At 46.6% G+C, this 21,141-nt stretch overlaps 2 protein-coding genes across 3 annotated transcripts; both read right to left on the minus strand.

The window, feature by feature from the left end:
* Positions 1 to 9,130: 9,130 nt before the first annotated feature.
* Positions 9,131 to 10,006, minus strand: LOC109749721 (TPD1 protein homolog 1B-like). Its single transcript, XM_020308679.4, has 2 exons — positions 9,861 to 10,006; positions 9,131 to 9,723 (listed from the first exon to the last, which is right to left on the minus strand). The coding sequence occupies exons 1-2, from the start codon at positions 9,937 to 9,939 to the stop codon at positions 9,305 to 9,307; spliced, it is 498 nt and encodes a 165-aa protein (XP_020164268.1). The 5' UTR covers positions 9,940 to 10,006; the 3' UTR covers positions 9,131 to 9,304.
* Positions 10,007 to 14,078: 4,072 nt separating this feature from the next.
* On the minus strand, positions 14,079 to 20,446 carry LOC109749723 (protein ACTIVITY OF BC1 COMPLEX KINASE 1, chloroplastic). Of its 2 annotated transcripts, XM_020308681.3 has the most exons (15): positions 20,165 to 20,446; positions 19,302 to 19,636; positions 19,011 to 19,217; positions 18,812 to 18,901; positions 18,546 to 18,692; positions 17,827 to 17,991; positions 16,658 to 16,798; positions 16,380 to 16,559; positions 15,867 to 16,062; positions 15,478 to 15,605; positions 15,311 to 15,382; positions 14,973 to 15,085; positions 14,737 to 14,884; positions 14,536 to 14,605; positions 14,079 to 14,438 (listed from the first exon to the last, which is right to left on the minus strand). In XM_020308681.3, the coding sequence occupies exons 1-15, from the start codon at positions 20,364 to 20,366 to the stop codon at positions 14,374 to 14,376; spliced, it is 2,259 nt and encodes a 752-aa protein (XP_020164270.1). In that variant the 5' UTR covers positions 20,367 to 20,446; the 3' UTR covers positions 14,079 to 14,373. The 2 variants fall into 2 exon arrangements, with proteins under 2 accessions (XP_020164270.1, XP_073352424.1); XM_073496323.1 differs by lacking the exons at positions 19,302 to 19,636; positions 20,165 to 20,446 and having other exon boundaries at positions 18,812 to 18,918.
* Positions 20,447 to 21,141: the final 695 nt, after the last annotated feature.

The raw sequence follows: 21,141 nt of genomic DNA on the forward strand, positions 1-21,141 counted from the left end.
TAGGAAGGAAGCCCTTCCCCATCGATTGTTGGCTGCGGGAGTACTATGGGGGTGTCCTGGGGTTGCCTGAGTGCTCGGAGGAGCTCGGGGCCTCCTTATATAGGCGCGACGGGGCTGGCTCCGCGGTGGTGGATAAGAACGACGGCGAGTCACCGTTCTGTAGCTGCAGGGCGTCGTGGCGGCGACGAGCACGTGCCGACGAGCATGTGGATAGGCTCGGGCTGTTCCCAGGGGGCAGCTGGCGCGCGCGGGTGGCTTGGGCGGCGCCGTCCATGGCAGAGACCGCTGCTGACGCCGGCGTGCCGCCAAGGAAGCTCTGACGGCGGCGTTGTAGGGCGCCAGGGAGGCTTGGAGGTTTCTGGCGAGTGGGCGAGTGCATGGCGCGGCTCTGCAGGCGAGCAAGGGCCAGGGGTGCGACGCGGCGACCCGTGCGCACGCACGTGCAAAACGCGCGCTCTGGCTGCGCCCAGAGCACGCACACCAGGTGTTCGACGAAAAGCCAGCGCGCTCTAGAGAGCTTGGGTGATGCGGGTAGTCAACAGGCCAGGGTTAGGGATAGCTAGGAGGTTAGTGGACATGCTGGATGGGTCAGGGGCTCAAGTCCACAATGCAAACTAGAAGACCTGCCAAAACTGTTCCTGCACACAGGGTGTTCGACAGAATGCCATGGGAATCTAGGCAACTCTTGGGGTGGCCAAACTCTCCAGATCCTAGTCTCTTTAGGAGCTCAAGAAGGTGGTAAGGTTAGTTTAGCAAAAACAGGAACTTGTTAGTGCAAGTTTTGAGAAAATCAGTTTTGGGCAGAAACTAAAGGCTATCATTGCATGCACTAAACATACTCCAATGGGTCCAATCTCCTGGACTTAAGTGTTTGGTAGAGAGGACTATAAGTAGGGAAAAAGCTCATGGTACTAGAGCAAAATAAAATGGGGTTGCAGTACAAATCACCAAACTGGACCAGAATGGAAATGAAGATGTTTCACTCAAATCTTTCATAGAACAACACTGGGTTTTTGCATGAAGTTGCATTATGAGCATCTACTGACATCTCCAAACCCTTGGAAGAATTTTTAGAAGAATATTTAAATAGGTTGTAGTGCAAAAAGACCTACTGGACCAGATTTGAAAAAAAATTGATGTAGAGCTCAAAATCTCCAATAACCCAAAGATATTTTTGCATAAAAGTGATGTGGAAGCCTCACATGACCTCCCCAAATTTTGGTGAAAATTTTAAATGTATTTATCAAAAGGTTGCAGTGAAAAAGGGGCTCCAAATTTATGAAAGATCATTTTAAAAGAATCAAGCTCATGAAAAACAATTATGCAAATAAATCCACTGATAAAGAATTGTTTTTATAAAGAGGGCATACAAGTCCAATAATACTTTTGAAGAGTTTCCACTAAAGGTAAAAACCCACGATATTAAAGAGAAGAGGGGTTCTGAAATCAAAGGAGAAATCCAGAAAAATAAAAATTTAATTTCCTGGCAAAATTTTAATTAATAAAACAAGGTCAAATTTTTGGGGTGTTACACATGGCCCTTGGGCACCGCGTTTGACGGGTTGAACCCCATGTAATGGCAACACATGCTGTAAAACATGTATGTTGGGAAACTGCTCGACACCCTAAATGGGGTGTAGCTATCTCATATATATAGAGGTACCGAAAGGTACAATACAAGGTGTATACAGAATCTATGTATATACAGTCTAACACCCTCCCTCAATCTTAACTATGGCCTGAAGTACAAAGTAAGTTAAGATTGCGCCTACAACCTACAAACTCTGGTTGTGGAAGAGGCTTCGTGAAGATGTCAGCAAGTTGATCTTTTGAGGAGATGAACTTGATACAGAGTAGCTTCTGTGCAGTGCGTTCCCGAACAAAGTGACAGTCAACCTCGATGTGTTTCGTTCGAGCATGGAACACTGGATTAGATGAAAGGTATGTAGCACCGATGTTGTCACACCAAAGAACTGGAGGTTGACCTGGAGAGACCAACTCTCTCAATAAGGACTGTACCCATATGATCTCAGTAGTCGCATCAGCAACTGCCTTATACTCAGCCTCAGTACTGCTGCGAGATACTATAGCTTGCTTGCGAACATTCCAGGCGATCAAGTTAGGACCAAAGAATACTGCATAGCCCCCCGTGGATCACCTATCATCAAGACTACCAGCCCAATCCGCGTCTGAAAAGGCCGAGAGCTCACAAGATGGGGCAGGTTGAAGAAGCAAACCATACGAGGCAGTGAGACAGATATAACGCAGTATACGCTTCACAACTGACCAATGAGATGTCCTGGGCGCATGAAGATACTGACACACACGGTTGACTGCATAAGAGACATCTGGTCTGGTGATAGTGAGGTATTGCAGACCACCAACGAGACTGCGGTACTCAGTAGCATCAGCAGGTGAAAGAGGATCTCCATCAAGAGCAGACAGCCGATCAGTCACAGACATCGGAGTGATAGCGTGTTTGCATTTCAGCATTCCAGCACGATGCAACAAGTCCAAAGAATACTTCTTCTGAGTAAGAGTCAATCCAGCAAAAGACCGTGAGACCTCCAAACCAAGGAAGTAGTGCAGAGCACCTAAATCCTTGACAGCAAAATCACCAATCAATGCAGTCACAAGACGATCAGCAGCAGCATCTGAGGAACTGACAAGGATGATATCATCAACATAAACCAGTAGGTAGATCGTAAACTCATGACGCTGAAGGAGAAACAGGGACGTGTCAGCAGTGGAGGGAATAAACCCAAGATCCCGGAGAACAGAGACGAGGCGCGCATGCCACACACGAGGAGCCTGTTTAAGTCCATACAGTGCCTTAACAAGACGACAGAGATGACGAGGACGGGCAGGATCAACAAAACTTGGGGGCTGACACATATAAACCTCCTCCTCCATGATTCCATGTAGGAAAGCATTCTGCACATTGAGCTGACGAAGAAAACACCCTCGAGTAACAGCAAGAGACAGCAGCAAACGAATGGTAGTAGGCTTGATAACTAGACTGAACGTGTCTTCGTAATCAAGACCATACCTCTGTTTGAAGCCCTTGGCAACTAGTCGTGCCTTGTAGCATTCAATAGAACCGTCGGCGTGTTTCTTAACTTTAAAGACCCACTTGGAATCAATGACGTTGACACCAGAAACTGGAGGAACAAGATGCCAAGTATCATTCTTCAGTAAAGCCTGAAATTCTTGTTCCATCACAGCGCGCCAGTGAGGAATGCCCAGTGCAGCCTCAAAGTGACGAGGCTCGGCCATGGGATCAGCAACAGCATGAGCCATGCAAGCACCAAGCCACGTAACAGTCTCGTCTTTGCGTTCCTTCGGACGAAAAATGCCAGACTGGCTGCGTGTGCGCGGACGAAGAGCAACCGCGGTAGGCGGCGCCGGCAACGCTGAGCTCGACTCAGGCAATAGAGGCAAGGCCGAGCCTGGTGCAGTTGACACAGAAGCCGGCGAGCTTGTGCCAGAGACCCCTGGCGTCAGGGAGGCGGGCGGCGTCCGGCCCGGTGAGACCTGCCCACTGGGAGTCGAGGCGGGGCTGGCCAGATCAGGCGCCGGTGCAAGCGAAATGGCCACTGGGCCGGGCGAGGTGGCTACCAGGCCAGGGAAAGCGGCCACCGGGCCGAGCGAGGCCGGCGCCCGCGGGGCAGCTGCAGGTGAAACCTCCACGGGCGTGACAGCAGTGGGCTGACGGGCGCAACCCGTCATGCATGGCTCATGCACGGGATCAACGTCCCGAACCTGAGCGTCGTTCGTCGCCTGATCATCGAGGAGCTCAAGGCGAGCGCCGCGTCCGATACCTGCAGCATGATTAGGAAGCAGCGCAGGAGCATATGCAACATGCACAAATTGATCAGGCAAAGGTATAGCTGAGTGCACAGGTGGTGTAGGAGTGGTAGAGTTGTTCGGAAGTGCATGAAAAGGGAACACATTCTCATCAAACACGACGTCACGAGATATGTAAACACGATTGGTGGGAACATGCAGGCACTTGTACCCTTTATGGAGGGAACTATACCCAAGAAACACACACTTTTTAGACCGAAACTCTAGCTTACGCTTGTTATACGGACGCAGGTGAGGCCAACATGTACACCCAAACACTTTTAGGAACGTGTAGTCTGGGATTTCGTTGAGCAAGAGTTCAATCCGAGTTTTCATTTTCAGAAGTCGTGAGGGAAGCCTATTTATCAAGAAACAGGCTGTGGAAAAAGCATCACTCCAAAACTGAAATGGAACGGAGGCATGAGCTAGTCAGGTAAGGCCAGTTTCTACAAGATGACGATGCTTACCCCCCCCCCCACCCCCAGTCGGTTTGAACATGAAGAATTTTCTGCTTAAGGAGACGCTCAACATGTGTTTGAAACTGAATGAAAACATCAAACACATCAGATTTACGCTTAATAAGATACAGCCAAGTAAACCGACTATAAGCATCAATAAAGCTGACATAATAATTGTGGCCACTAACGGAAGTTTGGGCATGACCCCATACATCAGAAAACACAAGCTCAAGAGGATGTTTCACAACACGACTAGACTCTGAAAAAGGAAGTTGGTGACTCTTGCCTTGCTGACAGGCATCACAGATAGTTTCAGCAATTTTATTGGACACAACTGGTAGTTCATGACGATGCAGCACGTGACGAACTATAGGAGCAGCAGGGTGACCAAGGCGCACATGCCAGTGCGTAGGCGACACACGAACACTGCTAAACGCCCAGGGACAAAACTGCATAGGAGGTGCGGGCGATGCGTCAAGTGCATACAGGCCATGGCGAAGACGACCGCTAAGCAGAACGACCCTCGTGTCCCGATCCTTGATGAAGAAACGAAAAGGATGAAACTCAGCAAGGACATTATTATCACGAGTAAGTTGAGGAATAGATAACAAACTACGCGTAGCAGATGGAACTCGAAGAACATTGGAAAGATGCAGTTTTTAAAAGTTGTGTGCAAGAAGTGAGGCCTGACCAACGTGTGAGATTGATACGTCTCCAACGTATCTATAATTTTTTATTGTTCCATGCTATTATATTATCCTTCTAGGATGTTTTATATGCATTTATATGCTATTTTATATGATTTTTGGGACTAACCTATTAACCTAGAGCCGAGTGCCAGTTTCTGTTTTTTCCTTGTTTTTGAGTATCGCAGAAAAGGAAAACCAAACGGAGTCCAATTGACCTGAAACTTCACGGAACTTATTTTTGGACCAGAAGAAGGCCATGGAGTAAAAGAGTTGGGCCAGAAGAGTCTCGGGCTGCCCACGAGGGTGGGGGGCGCGCCCACCCCCTGGGCGCGCCTCCCTACCTCGTGGACAGCCCGGAGACCCCCCTGACTTGCTCTCGACGCCAAAACCTCTTATATATACAGAAACCCCCAGAACATAACCTAGATTGGGAGTTCCGCCGCCGCAAGCCTCTGTAGCCACCGAAAACCAATCTAGACCCGTTCCGGCACCCTCCCGGAGGGGGGATCCATCACCGGTGGCCATCTTCATCATCCCGGCGTTCTCCATGACGAGGAGGGAGTAGTTCACCCTCGGGGCCGAGGGTATGTACCAGTAGCCATGTGTTTGACCTCTCTCTCTCTCGTGTTCTTGAGGTGGCACGATCTTGATGTATCGCGAGCTTTGCTATTATAGTTGGATCTTATGATGTTTCTCCCCCTCTACTCTCTTGTAATGGATTGAGTTTTCCCTTCAAAGTTATCTTATTGGATTGAATATTTAAGGATTTGAGAACACTTGATGTATGTCTTGCGTGGGATGCCCGTGGTGACAATGGGGTATTCTATTGATTCACTTGATTTATGTTTTGGTGATCAACTTGCGGGTTCAGTGACCTTGTGAACTTATGCATAGGGGTTGGCACACGTTTTCGTCTTGACTCTCTGGTAGAAACTTTGGGGCACTCTTTGAAGTTCTTTGTGTTGGTTGAATAGATGAATCTGAGATTGTGTGATGCATATCGTATAATCATACCCACGGATACTTGAGGTGACATTGGAGTATCTAGGTGACATTAGGGTTTTGGTTGATTTGTGTCTTAAGGTGTTATTCTAGTACGAACTCTATGATAGATCGAACGAAAAGAATAGCTTCGTTTTATTTTACTACGGACTCTTGAATAGATCGATCAGAAAGGATAACTTTAAGGTGGTTTCGTACCCTACCATAATCTCTTCGTTTGTTCTCTGCTATTAGTGACTTTGGAGTGACTCTTTGTTGCATGTTGAGGGATAGTTATATGATCCAATTATGTTATTATTGTTGAGAGAACTTGTAGTGAAAGTATGAACCCTAGGCCTTGTTTCAATGCATTGCAATACCGTTTATGCTCACTTTTGTCATTAATTACCTTGCTGTTTTTATATTTTTTCAGATTACAAAAACCTATATCTACCATCCATATTGCACTTGTATCACCATCTCTTCACCGAACTAGTGCACCTATACAATTTACCATTGTATTGGGTGTGTTGGGGACACAAGAGACTCTTTGTTATTTGGTTGCAGGGTTGTTTGAGAGAGACCATCTTCATCCTACGCCTCCCACGGATTGATAAACCTTAGGTCATCCACTTGAGGGAAATTTGCTACTGTCCTACAAACCTCTGCACTTGGAGGCCCAACAACGTCTATAAGAAGAAGGTTGTGTAGTAGACATCAGAGATGCGCATACCTGCTCCATTGGTGGTGTGCACCTGATCATGACCACAATATTGCTCCTGGGTGGAGAGCTTGCCCATCTCGCTGGTGAGGTGGTTGGTAGCTCCTGTGTCCATATACCACGTAGGATCGATGGAGTAGGACGGAGTGTGCCCGTGCTCATGACTCGTCACCGCAGCGGCAGCCTGCTTGTCAGTCCCTTTGCCGTTGTTGCCCAGACCAAGGAAATCTTGCTTGAAGCGTCGATGACAGCGAGAGGCAATATGGCGTTCAATGCCACACAGCTGGCAAGCCTGCTGAGCACCGCAGTAGGGACAGCAAGTGAGCGGGCGACTGCTGCCGGTAATGGATGGCGCGGCCCCCCGCAGAGCCTGCTATGGTGAGGACGTCGATTTGCCACCGGGCGGAGACAGCTTCCGAGGTTTGCCGCGGGTCGCGACATTGGCAGAAACGAAGCTCGGGCGGCACGACGCGCCTTGATGCGCTGTTCGCGGCCGAGGAGGCGCGCATAGAGCTCACGTGGCTGAAGTGGAGCGTCGCGACCATGGACGTTCTCAATGAGATTATCATAGTCATCATCAAGACCATTGAGGACGTGGGTGGTGAAGTCCTCGGGGCCAAGTGGCTGGCCGACGGAGGCCAATGTGTCGGCGAGACCGGTCATCTTGTTGAAGTTGTCTGTGATGCTAAGACTGTCAAGCTTGGTTTCCCTCAGCTCAGTGCGTATAGAATGAGCACGCGCTTGAGATTGAGAGGCGAAGCTGGTGTGAAGCGCCGTCCATGCATCCCGAGATGTCGCGGCAAAGATGACCAGTGACGAAACGCTCAGATTGAGCAAAGACTGGATGGCGGAGAGGATTGCCTGATCCTGGGCCACCCACATGTGATATGCCGGATGATACGGCGGCGGGCACGGGATGGAGCCGTCAACGTATCCCTCCAAGTAGCGGCTCCTGAGGAGAGGCAGCACCTGAGCACGCCACGACAAGTAGTTGTCCGACGTAAGCTTCACCGGAAGAAGGTGCGAGAAGTAAAACGGCGACGGCGCCACAGCATGATCAGCGTGAGCCTGCGCCGGGGGCGCGTAGAGGCCCATCGATGGGGCCGTCTTCGGGTGAGCAGCGATCACCGGGGAGGTGCCATGGCCAGGCACGACACCATTGTACGGCGAGGATGGGTAGGCGCCATGAGGAGCAGCAGTTAGGGCACTGCGGGTAGAGGCGATTGGGGCCCCAGGAGGCGCCGTAGGCTCGGCCCCGTAGGGCAGCGAAGGCGGCGGCGCCGCGTAGGGTTGCGGCGGCGGCGCCGCGTAGGGTTGTGGGGGCGGCGCACCATAGGGAGGCAGCGGCCAGGCAAACGGCGGCGGTGGCATGGCACCATACGCCGAGGCAGGGGCACCATACAGCGGTGCGGGGACGCCATACGGCGGCGGGGCATCGTAGATCGGTGCAGGTGGGGCGCCGTACGCGGGCGGAGGACCGCGGTAGGGCGTCGGTGCAGCAACGTCGGTCGAGGAGGACGGACCACCGAAGGAGACCGACGGAGGCAGATCGCCCGGTGCGCCCGATCCGATCGGGGAGCCAGGAGGGGCACCAACAGGGGACTGGGCTTGCCACTAAGCCGCGGCAAGGGGCCGAGAGGCGAGGAAGGGCGACGAACGGGCGATGGCAGGAGCCGGCGCAGCGATGGCGACGGCAGGAGCCGGCGCAACGGCGGCGGCGGGGGCAGCGGAAGGCATCGTAACATAATCTGATACCATGTAAAACATGTATGTTGGGAAACTGCTCGACACCCTAAACGGGGTGTGACTATCTCATATATATAGAGGTGCCAAAAGGTACAATACAAGGTGTATATAGAATCTACGTATATAGTCTAACACAGGCGAGGTGCAGCGGCGCGTGCATGGGCCTAGGATGCCACGTTAAACACCCACATACGACAAATGTATACATGTATAGAGGGCGCATATCTGCGTGCTCCACGGCTACTTGGGTCGACGACTTTTTTAATAGAAAACCATCCTATCATTTGTTATGAAGGGGTATGGGCAGATATGGTATATCGATGTATTTAGCAGGGTTGTATTGAAAAAGAAGTGTTATATGCGACCTTTGTTGACAATCATTTTTTATGGTAATCTACCTTGTGAATTATTATCCTTATTTTTCACAATTGTTAAATTATCCACTATTTGTGAGCCTATTTTGTTATCATTCTTCCCTCTTGCTCATCGCCTTATACTGAGTGAAATATAAGGACAAAGATAGGGATTGAAGGCTGACTGACATTTACTAAAATGGGAGAACTTTAAAATGTTTTTCATTGGACTCGGTTCAACTAGTCCTCAAGGTACGCCATATACACTGATACTTCCTCCGTCCGAAAATACTTTCATCAAAATGGATAAAAAGATATGTATCTAAAACTAATATATATCTAGATACATCACATTTTATTTATTTTGATAATAAGTATTTCCGGACGGAGGGAGTAGTAGATAACAGTAGCTCCAGAAGTAAGATTAGACCACAAGCCGGTAGCCGAGCTCTACTTGATTTTATTTGTAACGAAAATAGATAGCTTCATTCGTACCCTAGCCATATATAGCTAGTTACAGTCACAGGAGGCGGACGCGACTGTCATCGGGTAGGGAAAGGAGTTGCCGTACTGGAACGACACAGGGAAGCTGGGCTCGATGGACCCGCCGCCATTGACGAGGCAGTCGTTGAAACCGAGGCGGCGGAACTTGTCTGGGTCGATGACGTCATTTGAGGCGAAGTCGCCGCATGCGATGTGGACGTCGCACACGGCGCAGTCGATGCAGGTGTTGGTGATCTCGACGCTGTAGGTCGGCATGCCGCCGGCCATGCTCGGCGCGTTGTTCTGAAAAACCTCCAGGAGGTCCTTCGAGCACTCCTCCAGCTCCAACGGCTCCGCCGAGTGGCCTCCGCCGCCGCTCGATGACATGGAAGATGCATTGACGCTGACCAACATCTTGCGGAACTGCGGCGAGGAAGATGCTGAAACTAGCAGAAGCAAAACAAGTGAGCAAAAGATGAAGAAGTAGTATGCATTTAGATCCATGATTACAAAACAAGTGTGCAAAAGATGAAGAATCAGTAAGCATTTAGATCCATGATTACGTACAAACTACATTAACTACCTTCACTGCAAGCTTGGAGCAGGAGCATGGTGACAACGACCACGGCCGCAGCTCTTGAACGACTCCGAAAGCATGCCATGGCGCCTTCCTGTTCTAGCCCCGAGGCTGATCTAATTCTCTCTTCACAGCCCTGTGTGGACGGAGTACCTTGACGTAGAATCCACCGGGCGTGGGTACTTATACTAGCAAGTTCTCTTGAAAAACTAAACGCCGGCGCGACAAAGATACTCGCACTACTACGTAGCGCCATAATTGACTCGTGGCTTGGGAAACGAAGCTATATATGGCTAGGCTGCTGCTTTGGGTTGAACACCGTGATTAAGGAAGAGAGAGGAGGTCGTTGTGTATCAGCTAGAATACGGCTCTTAGCTGATAGCGTCTGACCCCTGCTGAGGTTAATTTGGTGAAAGCTATGTTTATATGGTGTAATGTTTGAAATTGGAGTCCTTTGCTAAGTGGGTACAAATGCATGAAAGATCTAAGCCTTCAGTTACTCGTAAGTTTTTCGTCACCTCTTTAGACATATAACATTCTTTCACTGCAGAAGTATTTAATAATCGAGCGTACAACTTCTTCTTTAGTTGCTACTTTTTCTTTCACTAGTTTGTTATGGACGCTGATTTTTCCCTTACCAGTCTGTTATATAATTTCAGGCCGATGTATACTCATTCACCCGATGATGAGACTGACACCACAAGCAGCATGGATCCAGCTGATGTGTACACGCTGGATGAATTCCTCGCCGAGGAGGACATGCTAGCTCCTCGAGACGTGCGTACGGCCAGCCAATGCATGCGTTGCGCCGGCGCCGCCAAGTTAATAACCGAGACATGCGTGCGCTACGGCCAACCAATGCATGCATTGCGGCGGCGCCGGCCATTTCAACGGCCGGTCTCTCATGCATGCGCGGGAGACTTGATTGATGGCTGTTGGTTGGTGGCCTCGATCTCCACGTTCACGATGCACTAGCTACACGTCCCCCTCTTGACATCGTTTCAGCTAGACTGCATAGTGCATACGTGCATAGTAGTAGTAGTGCGAGGGCATGCATGAACGTATTTCATCGTTACGTTACTTGTCATGTTTGAGACTTTGAGTACAACGCATGCACCTATTTTAAATGTGGAATGGGTCTTCCCATAAAATAAATCAGGGCGTGAAATTGTGTACTATACTAGTACAAGTATATGAAATTGCGTAGATTTGGCCTTCCTCAGATGAAGATGCTCGCTTTCTCTGTTTGTTCACTTGCCATTGTTCTAGCAAAGCCCAACAATGGTACAGGACAAAAGACATGTTTTTTGGATTCCTATGCTTGTACATGCCATTTGCGCAGCCAAGCTGTTAAGTTTAAAATTTCACAATAGAAACCTGAATGTAAGCTATTCATAGAAAATTTTGAGCAAGAAATACTCACCATCATGCCCTATGTCATTTCACTGGGTTTGGCATGTTCTACATTAGCAACACAACCAGCCCAATGACTGCAAGATTCCTGAATGAAGGCCCATCGACCACTGGGTGACTTAATCGAGCGTTGAGCTGAAACAGACACATTGCGATGATACTGATCAACAATGCGCCTCCAGTGGGTCTCTATACTTTGATCGGTCCCTCATATCGGATCAAGGCTTACACTCTGACATGCCATGACCAACGCTTTAACTTCCTCCGAGGAGAAACTGCTCCCCCTCTTGTTTGTTTTCGAAGCAAAATCATCATCATCAAATTGAGTGGACAAAGACATGTCATCTATGCCTACCGCCTCGTTCATCATCTCCATATATGATTTGCTGACTACATTGCCGTAATTAAGAAAGTAATGAGATATATAAATTTTCATGTAAAATTAATGTATGTTGTACAAATTAAACAAATGAAAACCAAACCTTTTTTCACCTTTTTCATTTCATCATACGCCTCATTGGTGTAGTACATGTCAAAGTTGTCATCGTCCTTAGGGAAGGTTGGTGGAATCTGCATGAAGTTCTCCTGTGAGGTCGGGCTGGTGGCGGAGGTGTTGTTTAAGGAAATATGCCATAGAGACAATTATAAATGTTATTATTTATTTCCATGTTTGTAATTGAGTTTATGTTTCGTGCTACAATTGCAGTGGTTCTCGAGTTTGTATATCCAAGAGGCTCAGAAGGAAACTCATGCGCATGTGTGCAATAATAAACGGTAAAATAGATTCCTAGTCTCGCTTCAAAGACTAGCTAAGTGTTGCATGATGGTTTCGTCTTTCTGATCATGGGCATGAGTTAGTGTAACAAAGGGTGCCAACAACTTTGAGGACACTATGCTAGAAGAACACTTGTGTTGAACAAACCCAATTGGGTGTTATACTATGAGATGCTTTCATCACAAGTTAATGGTAAATAACACAATAAAGTTAACGCTTGCATAATTCCTTAGTCCATGAGAGTATCGGGTACCTTCATGCCTGACGGTACACTTTGGGGTTCGTCAAACATCACGCATAACACGGTGACCATAACGACAACTTACGGGTACATCGAAAAAGTATGACAGGGTACTTGATAGCTCAAGACTGGGATTTACTCCTCGAACAATGGAGGGATATTCTTTGGGCCCTCTCGGTGTGACGGTATCCATCATTGTCTAGCCAGACACAGGGTGATTTGATCACGGAGATACTGAAACATGGGAACGAGAAAAAAAACAGGTAACGAGAAAAATGACATAGTGAACAAGTAGTTGATTCACGGGGATGCTGACAAATCTCACCTTGGGTTTTGTAACATATCACGGAGCAAAAGGAATAGCACATGGTAATTAACTTCAGGATTACTCGTATATCATGCATGTGGGTATATGGGTCAATACCAGTATCCATGATTCCGCAATTGATCATTGATCAGAAGGATTCTAGTCATGTCTATACTTCACCGAACCTACAGGGTCACACACTTAAGGACATCGATCTACTGAGTACTAGGTGGTTAGGAGTTTGAGAGAAAGTTTCGATGACGTCGAAATTGTTTCAGAGAAAACCAAAAAATCCAGAGACCCAAAAAAGTTTCAAAATGCATCCAAAAATATTGGGAGGGATCCGGATCCTCCCGGATTTTTTCAGATGGCGCCAAGGAGCTGCCACTTGGCTTGGCTCAAGTGAGGCAGCCCCACATGTGGTGGCCATAGAATGGGAGGGGGCCCTCATCGTGTGGCGCCTAATGGAGGGGGGGCACCCCCATGGTGTGGTGCCCAATCGGAGGGGGGGGGCTTTGGGGGCAGCCCTCCTTGACAAGTGGCGCCTAATGGGAGAGGGCCCTTGGGGGCAGCCCCGCCTTTTTATGTGGAAAGGTTTGGAAAGGGGGCATTTGGGAGGCAATTTTTGGTTTGGGGGCGGGGGGAGCTTGGGGCTGCCTCCTTCAATGCCTTCCCTTCCCATCTCCTTCTATAAATAGAGGAGGGCATCCACCATTGACACACCAAGATTCTCACCATTCGGCATGCAATGATCTGCCCCTTTTCTCTCTAGTTTCTCAACGAAATAGTTTCGTTGTGCCACAACGCTGCTCCACCACTCACTAGTCTCTGACGACGATTAGTTCTGGACGACGAAGCTCTGCCGGATTGATGACACCGTGCCATACAACCCAATGGAGAGATCGTGATGTCGATCTTTGTTCGAGGCAAGCCAATCCCGGGACCCGGATCAGAGGATCAATCCAAGGGCGGAAGTCTCCACGACGCGAAGTATCTCGGGAGGCCAATCCCGGAACCCCGATCAGAGGATCAACCCAAGGACCTCAACCCCATAGAAGGCCAAGGCCCAAGGAAGGAGCCAGCAGGCTGAGTGGGACCAAAACCATGACACGGCAGGAGGCATGCATCTTCTGTACACAGCCTAGCCGGAGCTATGTAACCCTAGCTTAGCCAGATATGTAAGGTAAGCCCGGGGTCTACGCGGGCGATAGGCTCTCTAGGAGAAATCTAGGCAGGAGTAGGGTCTTACCTCCTCTTAGAAGGCTCGAACCTGGGTAAATCATGTTTCGTGCTTCACCGTTCCAATCTGCCATAACACAGGGTGGGGGAGAGAGGATCGTCTTTTTGCACCAAACTGGTCTAAATTCGTACAACGTCGCAATTGTCCGGGATCTCTACCAATTTCGCAGATTAGGTCATCATGGTTCGAGTCGGACAGGCCGTACGAGTTCAAGCCAAGAAGATACCCATGCGTACACCGGGAAGTCGTATACAAATCAGCACACCCCTTTGCATATACTATACCTGTATGCTGTTTTCGTTCCAGAATATTACAAACTCAAAGTTATATACAAGTCCGGGTTCCACTATACAAGTGGCACGTACAGATCAGTCGAGCAAACCTTGCTATACACCCTGGCTATACAGGAGTGCCCCACCAAAGAATAGGGGAAGAATCTTGTCTATCTATCTATATCTCTATGCAGATTAACTCGAGGTAAGTTTCTTGCTGTTCCTAACTAGCAGGTCTCGCTTGATGTCCAGCTGTTTGGCTGGGTTAGTTTTAGCGATCCGACAGAACAGAATCACTCCACGAAAGCATGAAATCGCGTGCGACGGATGGTAAATCTGCACAGGAGAGTACGATAGACATGTGAATCGCTAAGCAGGGAGAAATGTTTCCACGAACTACAAGAGCATGAAAAATGGAGTTTGATTGACTTACCTTGGAGAACCTCAAGAGCAACCGAAGGTATGTCTATCTGATCTTCCACCAGTTTGTATACATCAACAAGCTGCAAAGGAGAGAAACGGGTTGCGGTGATCCATCGTCGAGAAATTTACATCTCATATATAGTTCGTGGCCTTAGTGGTAAGTGCATTCGATCCCTTGAATCAAGATTGACCAGTCTATGTAGAATAGTACCTCGTCTACGTGCAACCTGGAGTCCTCGGTGAAAGCCATCACAAGTTGTCTCCTGATCCCAGAATCAATAAGGAACAGTCGTGCTCCATCTTTTATTGTGTCAGTGAGATCCAGTTTCTTCTCCAGTTTTTGACTTGACACAGTTTGCCTGCAGTACGAAAGAATGAAAGATCAGAATACTTGCAGGAACAGCTAGACAGATACAGCATGACAGAAACAGTGGGTTCACTACTCACAGGCTATTGCTCTTCAGTGCAGGATTGGTACTCATCTTTGACACGTTTTCCTTGGCAAGAACTATAAGGTTTTCTAGTCGTTTCCACTGGAACAATCCATCTTTGAATAACACCTGGTGGGGAAATGGTGATGATAAGATCTCAGAAATGTTATAAACAAGAACAGTGGCTTTCTTCTACTAATGCCTGCGTATTCAAGAAAATGAAAGCTTGCTGTTTTTTCTTTCTGTACCCGTGTACCGATGCTTCATTTCACATTTAAGGCTCACATAGTGATGTATTATATGGCAGAAACAACCAATGACATGTTAAGAGGGTTCTTAGAAATTAAAACATACCTGTATCAGCCGTTCACGGAGAGCAGGATTTGGATCTGTCAAAAGACGGTTTGCTATATACGGATATGCAACCTAAATATTAAGAAACATACAGTGAAGAGCATAAGTAACCAAACAAATGTACACTATTGTTCTCATAAGAACTGAAAAGGTAGCAAATGTCATACCTCAAGGAACTTAAATTCAGGCTTGAGAGTAAAGCAAATTCCTTCTTGTGTCAACAAAGAGCGAATGACCAAAGAAAATCTTTCTGGGATGCGGATAGGATAATTGTACACGAGCTGATTAAACTTCCCTGTAATTTTCAATTTCATTCATTAGCGAAGAGTATATCTGAACACATGGAGCGGTGTTACACTAAGAATTCATCATTAGGGGAAGCAAAACAATAGAGAATGTTTCAACATGTGTGAGCACCCGCAAGGGATGCGTTCAAAAAGTATCATGGATTAACGATCAAGAACATCCACCCCCAACAAACATGTAAACTGACAAGATACCAAGCAAACATATATACATTTATGAGCAGAATGAAAATTTAGAAAATAGGGATTACCAGTCACACTCCTGAAATTGAAGTCTGCCAAGCCTTTTCCAGCCGAGTTTTGCCAAATAGCTTCCAGAGCTGGGATAATTGGGGAAACATCTGTTCCACTAGCAAGAAAACCAAGCCTTGTGAAGTCATTTGCCATTTCTGCATAGTCTTCATTTACAGCATGAACTACAGCATCAATCAGGATTTCTTTGTTTTGCTGCATATACGAGAAGCAACGACAATAAAACATATGTAAGCAATTTCTTGACCTGCCAATGCAGTAAATCACAGGAATGCATTCACAACAAGGAAGGGCATCATTTTTTGTGGTGTTAGCAGATTGCAGAACTATAAGTAGCCGACGTACATTTTGACCACCTAAGTGAACAGTTTTTCATACTAAAGAATCATTGGTAGTAGGGCATGCATGATATATTATAATTATATATTCACAGGCAAGCAACAATAAGAATCCAACCAATTGCAACTGGAAAGACAAATTCTGCCACTACCAAACAACCAAAAAAATCAGACCTGGCTAAGGACGGCAACATTGCCAAAGTCGACGTAAGCAATACGGCCATCTCGCATCGCAAAAACATTTCCAGGATGTGGATCTCCATGGAAAAGGCCAAATTCGAGCAACTGGCGCAGTGCTGCACTCACTCCAACTGTGAGAAAGCCTTCTACATCAATCCCAGCTTCTTTTATAGCCTGAGGGAATAAATTGAAAACTCAATGATGCTACAAATTTTAAATGAACTAGTCCACATTAGAAATAAGTAAAGGTTGATATGATGAATTCTACAAACCTGTGGATCAGTGCATCTGATTCCATCTATCCATTCCATCACCAAAACACGAGAACCTGAAAACTTATTATATACTAGAGGGATCTTCACAGTTGGATCATTCTTAAAATTTACTATGAAGTCCTCGATGTTTCTAGCTTCCTGATTGCGCAGAAAAGGAAGGCCGTCAACTCCCATTCAGACATTCATCACCAAAATAAACATGAAACATAAAATCTGTGTTGCTGGAATGAAAACAGCCATAGTATCTTAACGACACATAGATAAAAAGTTGCAATACCTCCATGCAAGGAGATAAGAAGGTTGTGATACTCCACTCATTAAGCCTCCGGTCATTAAAATAATTAAGATTTCCTATTTACTGTGCTCATGCATTGTGGGTGCAGTACAAACAGTGAACTTAAAAAAATTGCTGAACAATTGGTTGGTTATTGCACTGAAAGGCCGCATTGATCAGAACATACAAGCCACTGTCGTGTCCTCCAGAAAATAACAAGCAACCAGATCCATTTATGCTTATGAGTTCGCCACATCAGAGCGGGTAAGTGCTTAGTACTACATGTGCCATCTGAAGCATTTATCATATTTTCCATTCATTGGGTACATCCAAAATTATAATTTGTTGCTTTGTTAGTGAAAACAGTGAAAGATCATGATTATGATGTCAATAAAAAGAGTATTAGTAGATTAACCATTCTGTGTGCTACCGACATCTATTCATGTGCCAATATTTTCTTCAAAGATGCATGCACCATTTGTATGATAGATCTATAACTATTAAGGCACTAAAAATTCTGATCATCTTTTAACTACTCAAAAAAAGGCATCCCATAACTATTCTCCAAATTATACATTACATATGCTTCTGTAATAGTCATACACAATAAATCACTACTCATTTTATTTTTGCGGAAGTACCTCACTACTGATAAGTTACTTTTGATTTCGAAGTGTTAGAAGTGGTTCATGTACCTTTGAGCCATTTAGGAAACAGAACATCTTTAAACTATTGAAGGCATGAGTGTTCACATACAAACATGGTTACTTAATTTTAAAATATCTTAAGATATCAACTTAAAACCCCCGCTAAAACGTGCAGGCATGACCCTAGTGATTCATTATTTTGTAATTTAACATCGACAAGAAAAAGGCACAAAGAAAATACTTACAAGAGTGTAATCAAGTTCTTCCAAAAGTTTTTCACCGAATTCATCAACAATAAGCTCTGCATTGCAGCCTAGTTTTTGAAGGCTAATCCCATTCAAAAAGGAAGCCAAAGTGCGGAAAAGGAACAGATCTCGGAATATTATTGGCTCAATCCCTGGCCTCTGAACCTGTAGTACGATTGGAATCAAAGAGATAAGCATAAATAAACTCATTCAGTTTACAAGTCAAAAATATGATTTACGTGGTAGTTACTAAGTTTCATGCACCAACTAGTAGATCAATCCACATACACCTCAACACCCCTCTCACGTGCAGCTCAAATCAATAAGGCCTAAACATGGACACAAATAGGGCAGGGAATTTTTTTAATATTTAAATCCCAAGAGCCCAGACTTGAACCCAAGACCTTTGGGGTCTGATATGATATTAAGTTTCATGCACCAACTAGTGGAACCAAAAACCCAAACTGACATAGAAGGTTGGGCAATCCACATAGGCACATATACTTCAATAGTACTATCAACATCTGGACATTCTACTGGAGCATATATTAGCATTTAGTTCATGAATGATGCAGCTATAAAGAACACAAATTTTATCAGGGAGAAGGAGGTAGACTATGTTTATAGTCATCTTTGTTAAAGAACCCCACTAAATGGTGCATCAAGTCACAAACGTCAGAGTATCTCAAGTAAGAAAAGAAAATGGAAGGAAGACGAACCTTGATAGCAACATCCTCGCCGGTTTCTCTTAGCGTGGCACGGTAGACTTGGCCCAGACTTGCAGCTGCTATTGTTTCTGATGAAATTTTGCTGAATAGTTGTTCTAGAGGCTGGCCAAGTTCCTCCTCAATTATGGAAAAGGCCACCTACCAGGTATACAGCAATAAGCAACGCTTAGTTAATCACCCTGATTTCATCAGCCTTAACACAATATGCGTCCACTGTCCAGAACAATTTGTAAAAGTATTATATTGCAACCGTGTACCTGGTTAGCAAATGGAGGAACGTCATCTTGCAGGATACACAGTTCGCTCATATAATCCTCACGAATAATATCAGGCCTGTTAGCTAGAACCTGAAAAAATAATGTGACTACACAATGTTGGAATTGTAAGACACAACAGATAGCACAAGTGAAATCTTTTTTTTCGATGAGATTTATCAGAAAGGGAAAAGAATATAACCTGTCCTGCTTTTATGAATGACGGCCCGAGATCACATAAAAGATTGCGGAGCTGGCGGGCGCGGAATGGAACAATTTCTTCATCCCGTCCAACCAAGTAGTCATACACCAGAGATGACCAATAAAATCCTAGTTTCCAAATGATCTCCACTCCCCGACTAGCGAGGGATAGTACAGAGCCACTTGATCCCAAGACTTTACTCCTGACCTATCAATTATGGAAATGGGCATAGTTAAAACCGAATTTCAGCAAACCAACCTTGTAAACACAAATGCTCATAGTGCGCCATACCATTTCCGGGGAGTACTTTCGGAAAGGCACGCAGACACCACGCTCGATATCAAGTTGCTCCAGTGCACTGTTGGGTTTTTTGCTGGGCATGCCTTTCGCAGCTGCGCCATTAGTTTGCGTGGGTAGGGTCCGAGAAGAGAGCGGGGCATTAGTTGATGCAGCATTGATGACATAGAGTGAAAATCGCTTTGTCCTTCTGGAAATACAGGATCTTGAACCGGTATATCGAGTATATGGCACTTGACGGCTAGACGTTGATAGACTGGGGCGATGTGGTGAAATAGATACAGAAGCTGTGCAGAGCTCCATGCTGAAAAAGCTGTAAGCGATGATATCTGTGGAAGGCAGGAAGCTGCATCAGTTATACTTCAATTTCTACCTAAGCAACAAAAGTAACAGCCCTACTTACTTTAGCCTACAAAAACGTCTTATATTTTGGTACAGAGGTGTAGTAAATTTCAACTGGAAACCAGAGTTCCGAAGGTCATATCCTCTGGTCTATTTTTTTAGATATAGGGAGAAAGCAATTCTAATCAACCCAAACTGGTAAACACACAAACCCCAAGTTTCTAACCTAGATTAGATATGCAGTCCCCAATCACAAGAGAATTTCCCCCATGCTATCTCACAGGTTACGGAAGGCAACAAATCAAACCCACATAAACAGACTGAGAAGCTGCTACTGATACTATGGACCTAATTCTACACGCGCGCGCGCGCGCACACGCACAGCGCGCAAATCCCCGTCCGCAAATGGTCCTAGACACAACCACCACGAACCCGCGAAACCAGGGCAGAATCCAGGCGAGGAACGGCTGCAACAAGACGATACCGGAAGAATCGGCGGGGGTTCGGAGCCTCACCTTGTTTTCCGACGAACTCTCCGCCGTGGGGATCGGGATTCGGTGAGCCCTCCGAGGCGAGCCGGGGCGTTGTGTGCCGGCTCCTTCTTTCGATTTGGGCGGGGAAGAAGCGCGTGTTCTTTTGTGGTGCCGAGCCAGCCGTCGCAGCGGTGGTGACGGGCACAATGGTGAGAGAGTGTAGATAGCTCCTCACGGTGGCCATCCAATGTTAGTGCTAGCTGCCTAGCACGGCCACGTCGGCTCTCAAGGTGTGTCGCCAAACTGGAAACTTTGCTATCCACAAGTACGGAACGTGGTCGTCTGTCCACGAAATTTTTTGCCAAAACTGGGGAATATATAAGATGAAGGAAAACAGCTAGCAACCAGTACGATGTGCGTTTAGAGCATCTCCAGCCGTTGGAGCCCAAGAACACCACCGAGTTAAAAAAATTGGTGTCTTGAGGATCTAAATGCTTAATCTGGTCAAAATAGAAATGCATGGAGAGGACATCTTTCCGGCCACACCCCACCCCAATCAAAAGTTTGTGATGGAAATGATTAAGTGGGCCAAAAAAATGACATGTGGGGAGACACGATTCGCCAAAACTTCCACCGGCGCCCCCAAGAGCCCCCTAACGCGTTGGGTTTCGCTTGGGTTTGCCGGCACTATTTTGACGTCCCGGGGAACGCTGGGGGCGTGGTTGGGCCCTTTTTCGGTAAAAAAAAACGTCTCCCAAGCCTAAAAAAGTGTCCTGGGGCGGGTGGAGATGCTCTTAGTGAAAGAAGACATTGTCATCGACTATAAAGACATCTATGATGACTTGTTCATAGAGATGAATGTCTATGCGTATGTATGAGCGATGCGTTAAAAAAACAGGATGTCTTGAACGCAACCAGATGGCACGACGAGATATACGACAATAAATTTTGTAGTGATTGAAGATAAACATCAAAGGACCACCTCCCGCAAAAAGAACATCAAAGAAAAACCTGCCTTG

The sequence above is a fragment of the Aegilops tauschii genome, chromosome 4 (assembly GCF_002575655.3).
Source record: "Aegilops tauschii subsp. strangulata cultivar AL8/78 chromosome 4, Aet v6.0, whole genome shotgun sequence".
NCBI lineage: Eukaryota > Viridiplantae > Streptophyta > Magnoliopsida > Poales > Poaceae > Aegilops > Aegilops tauschii.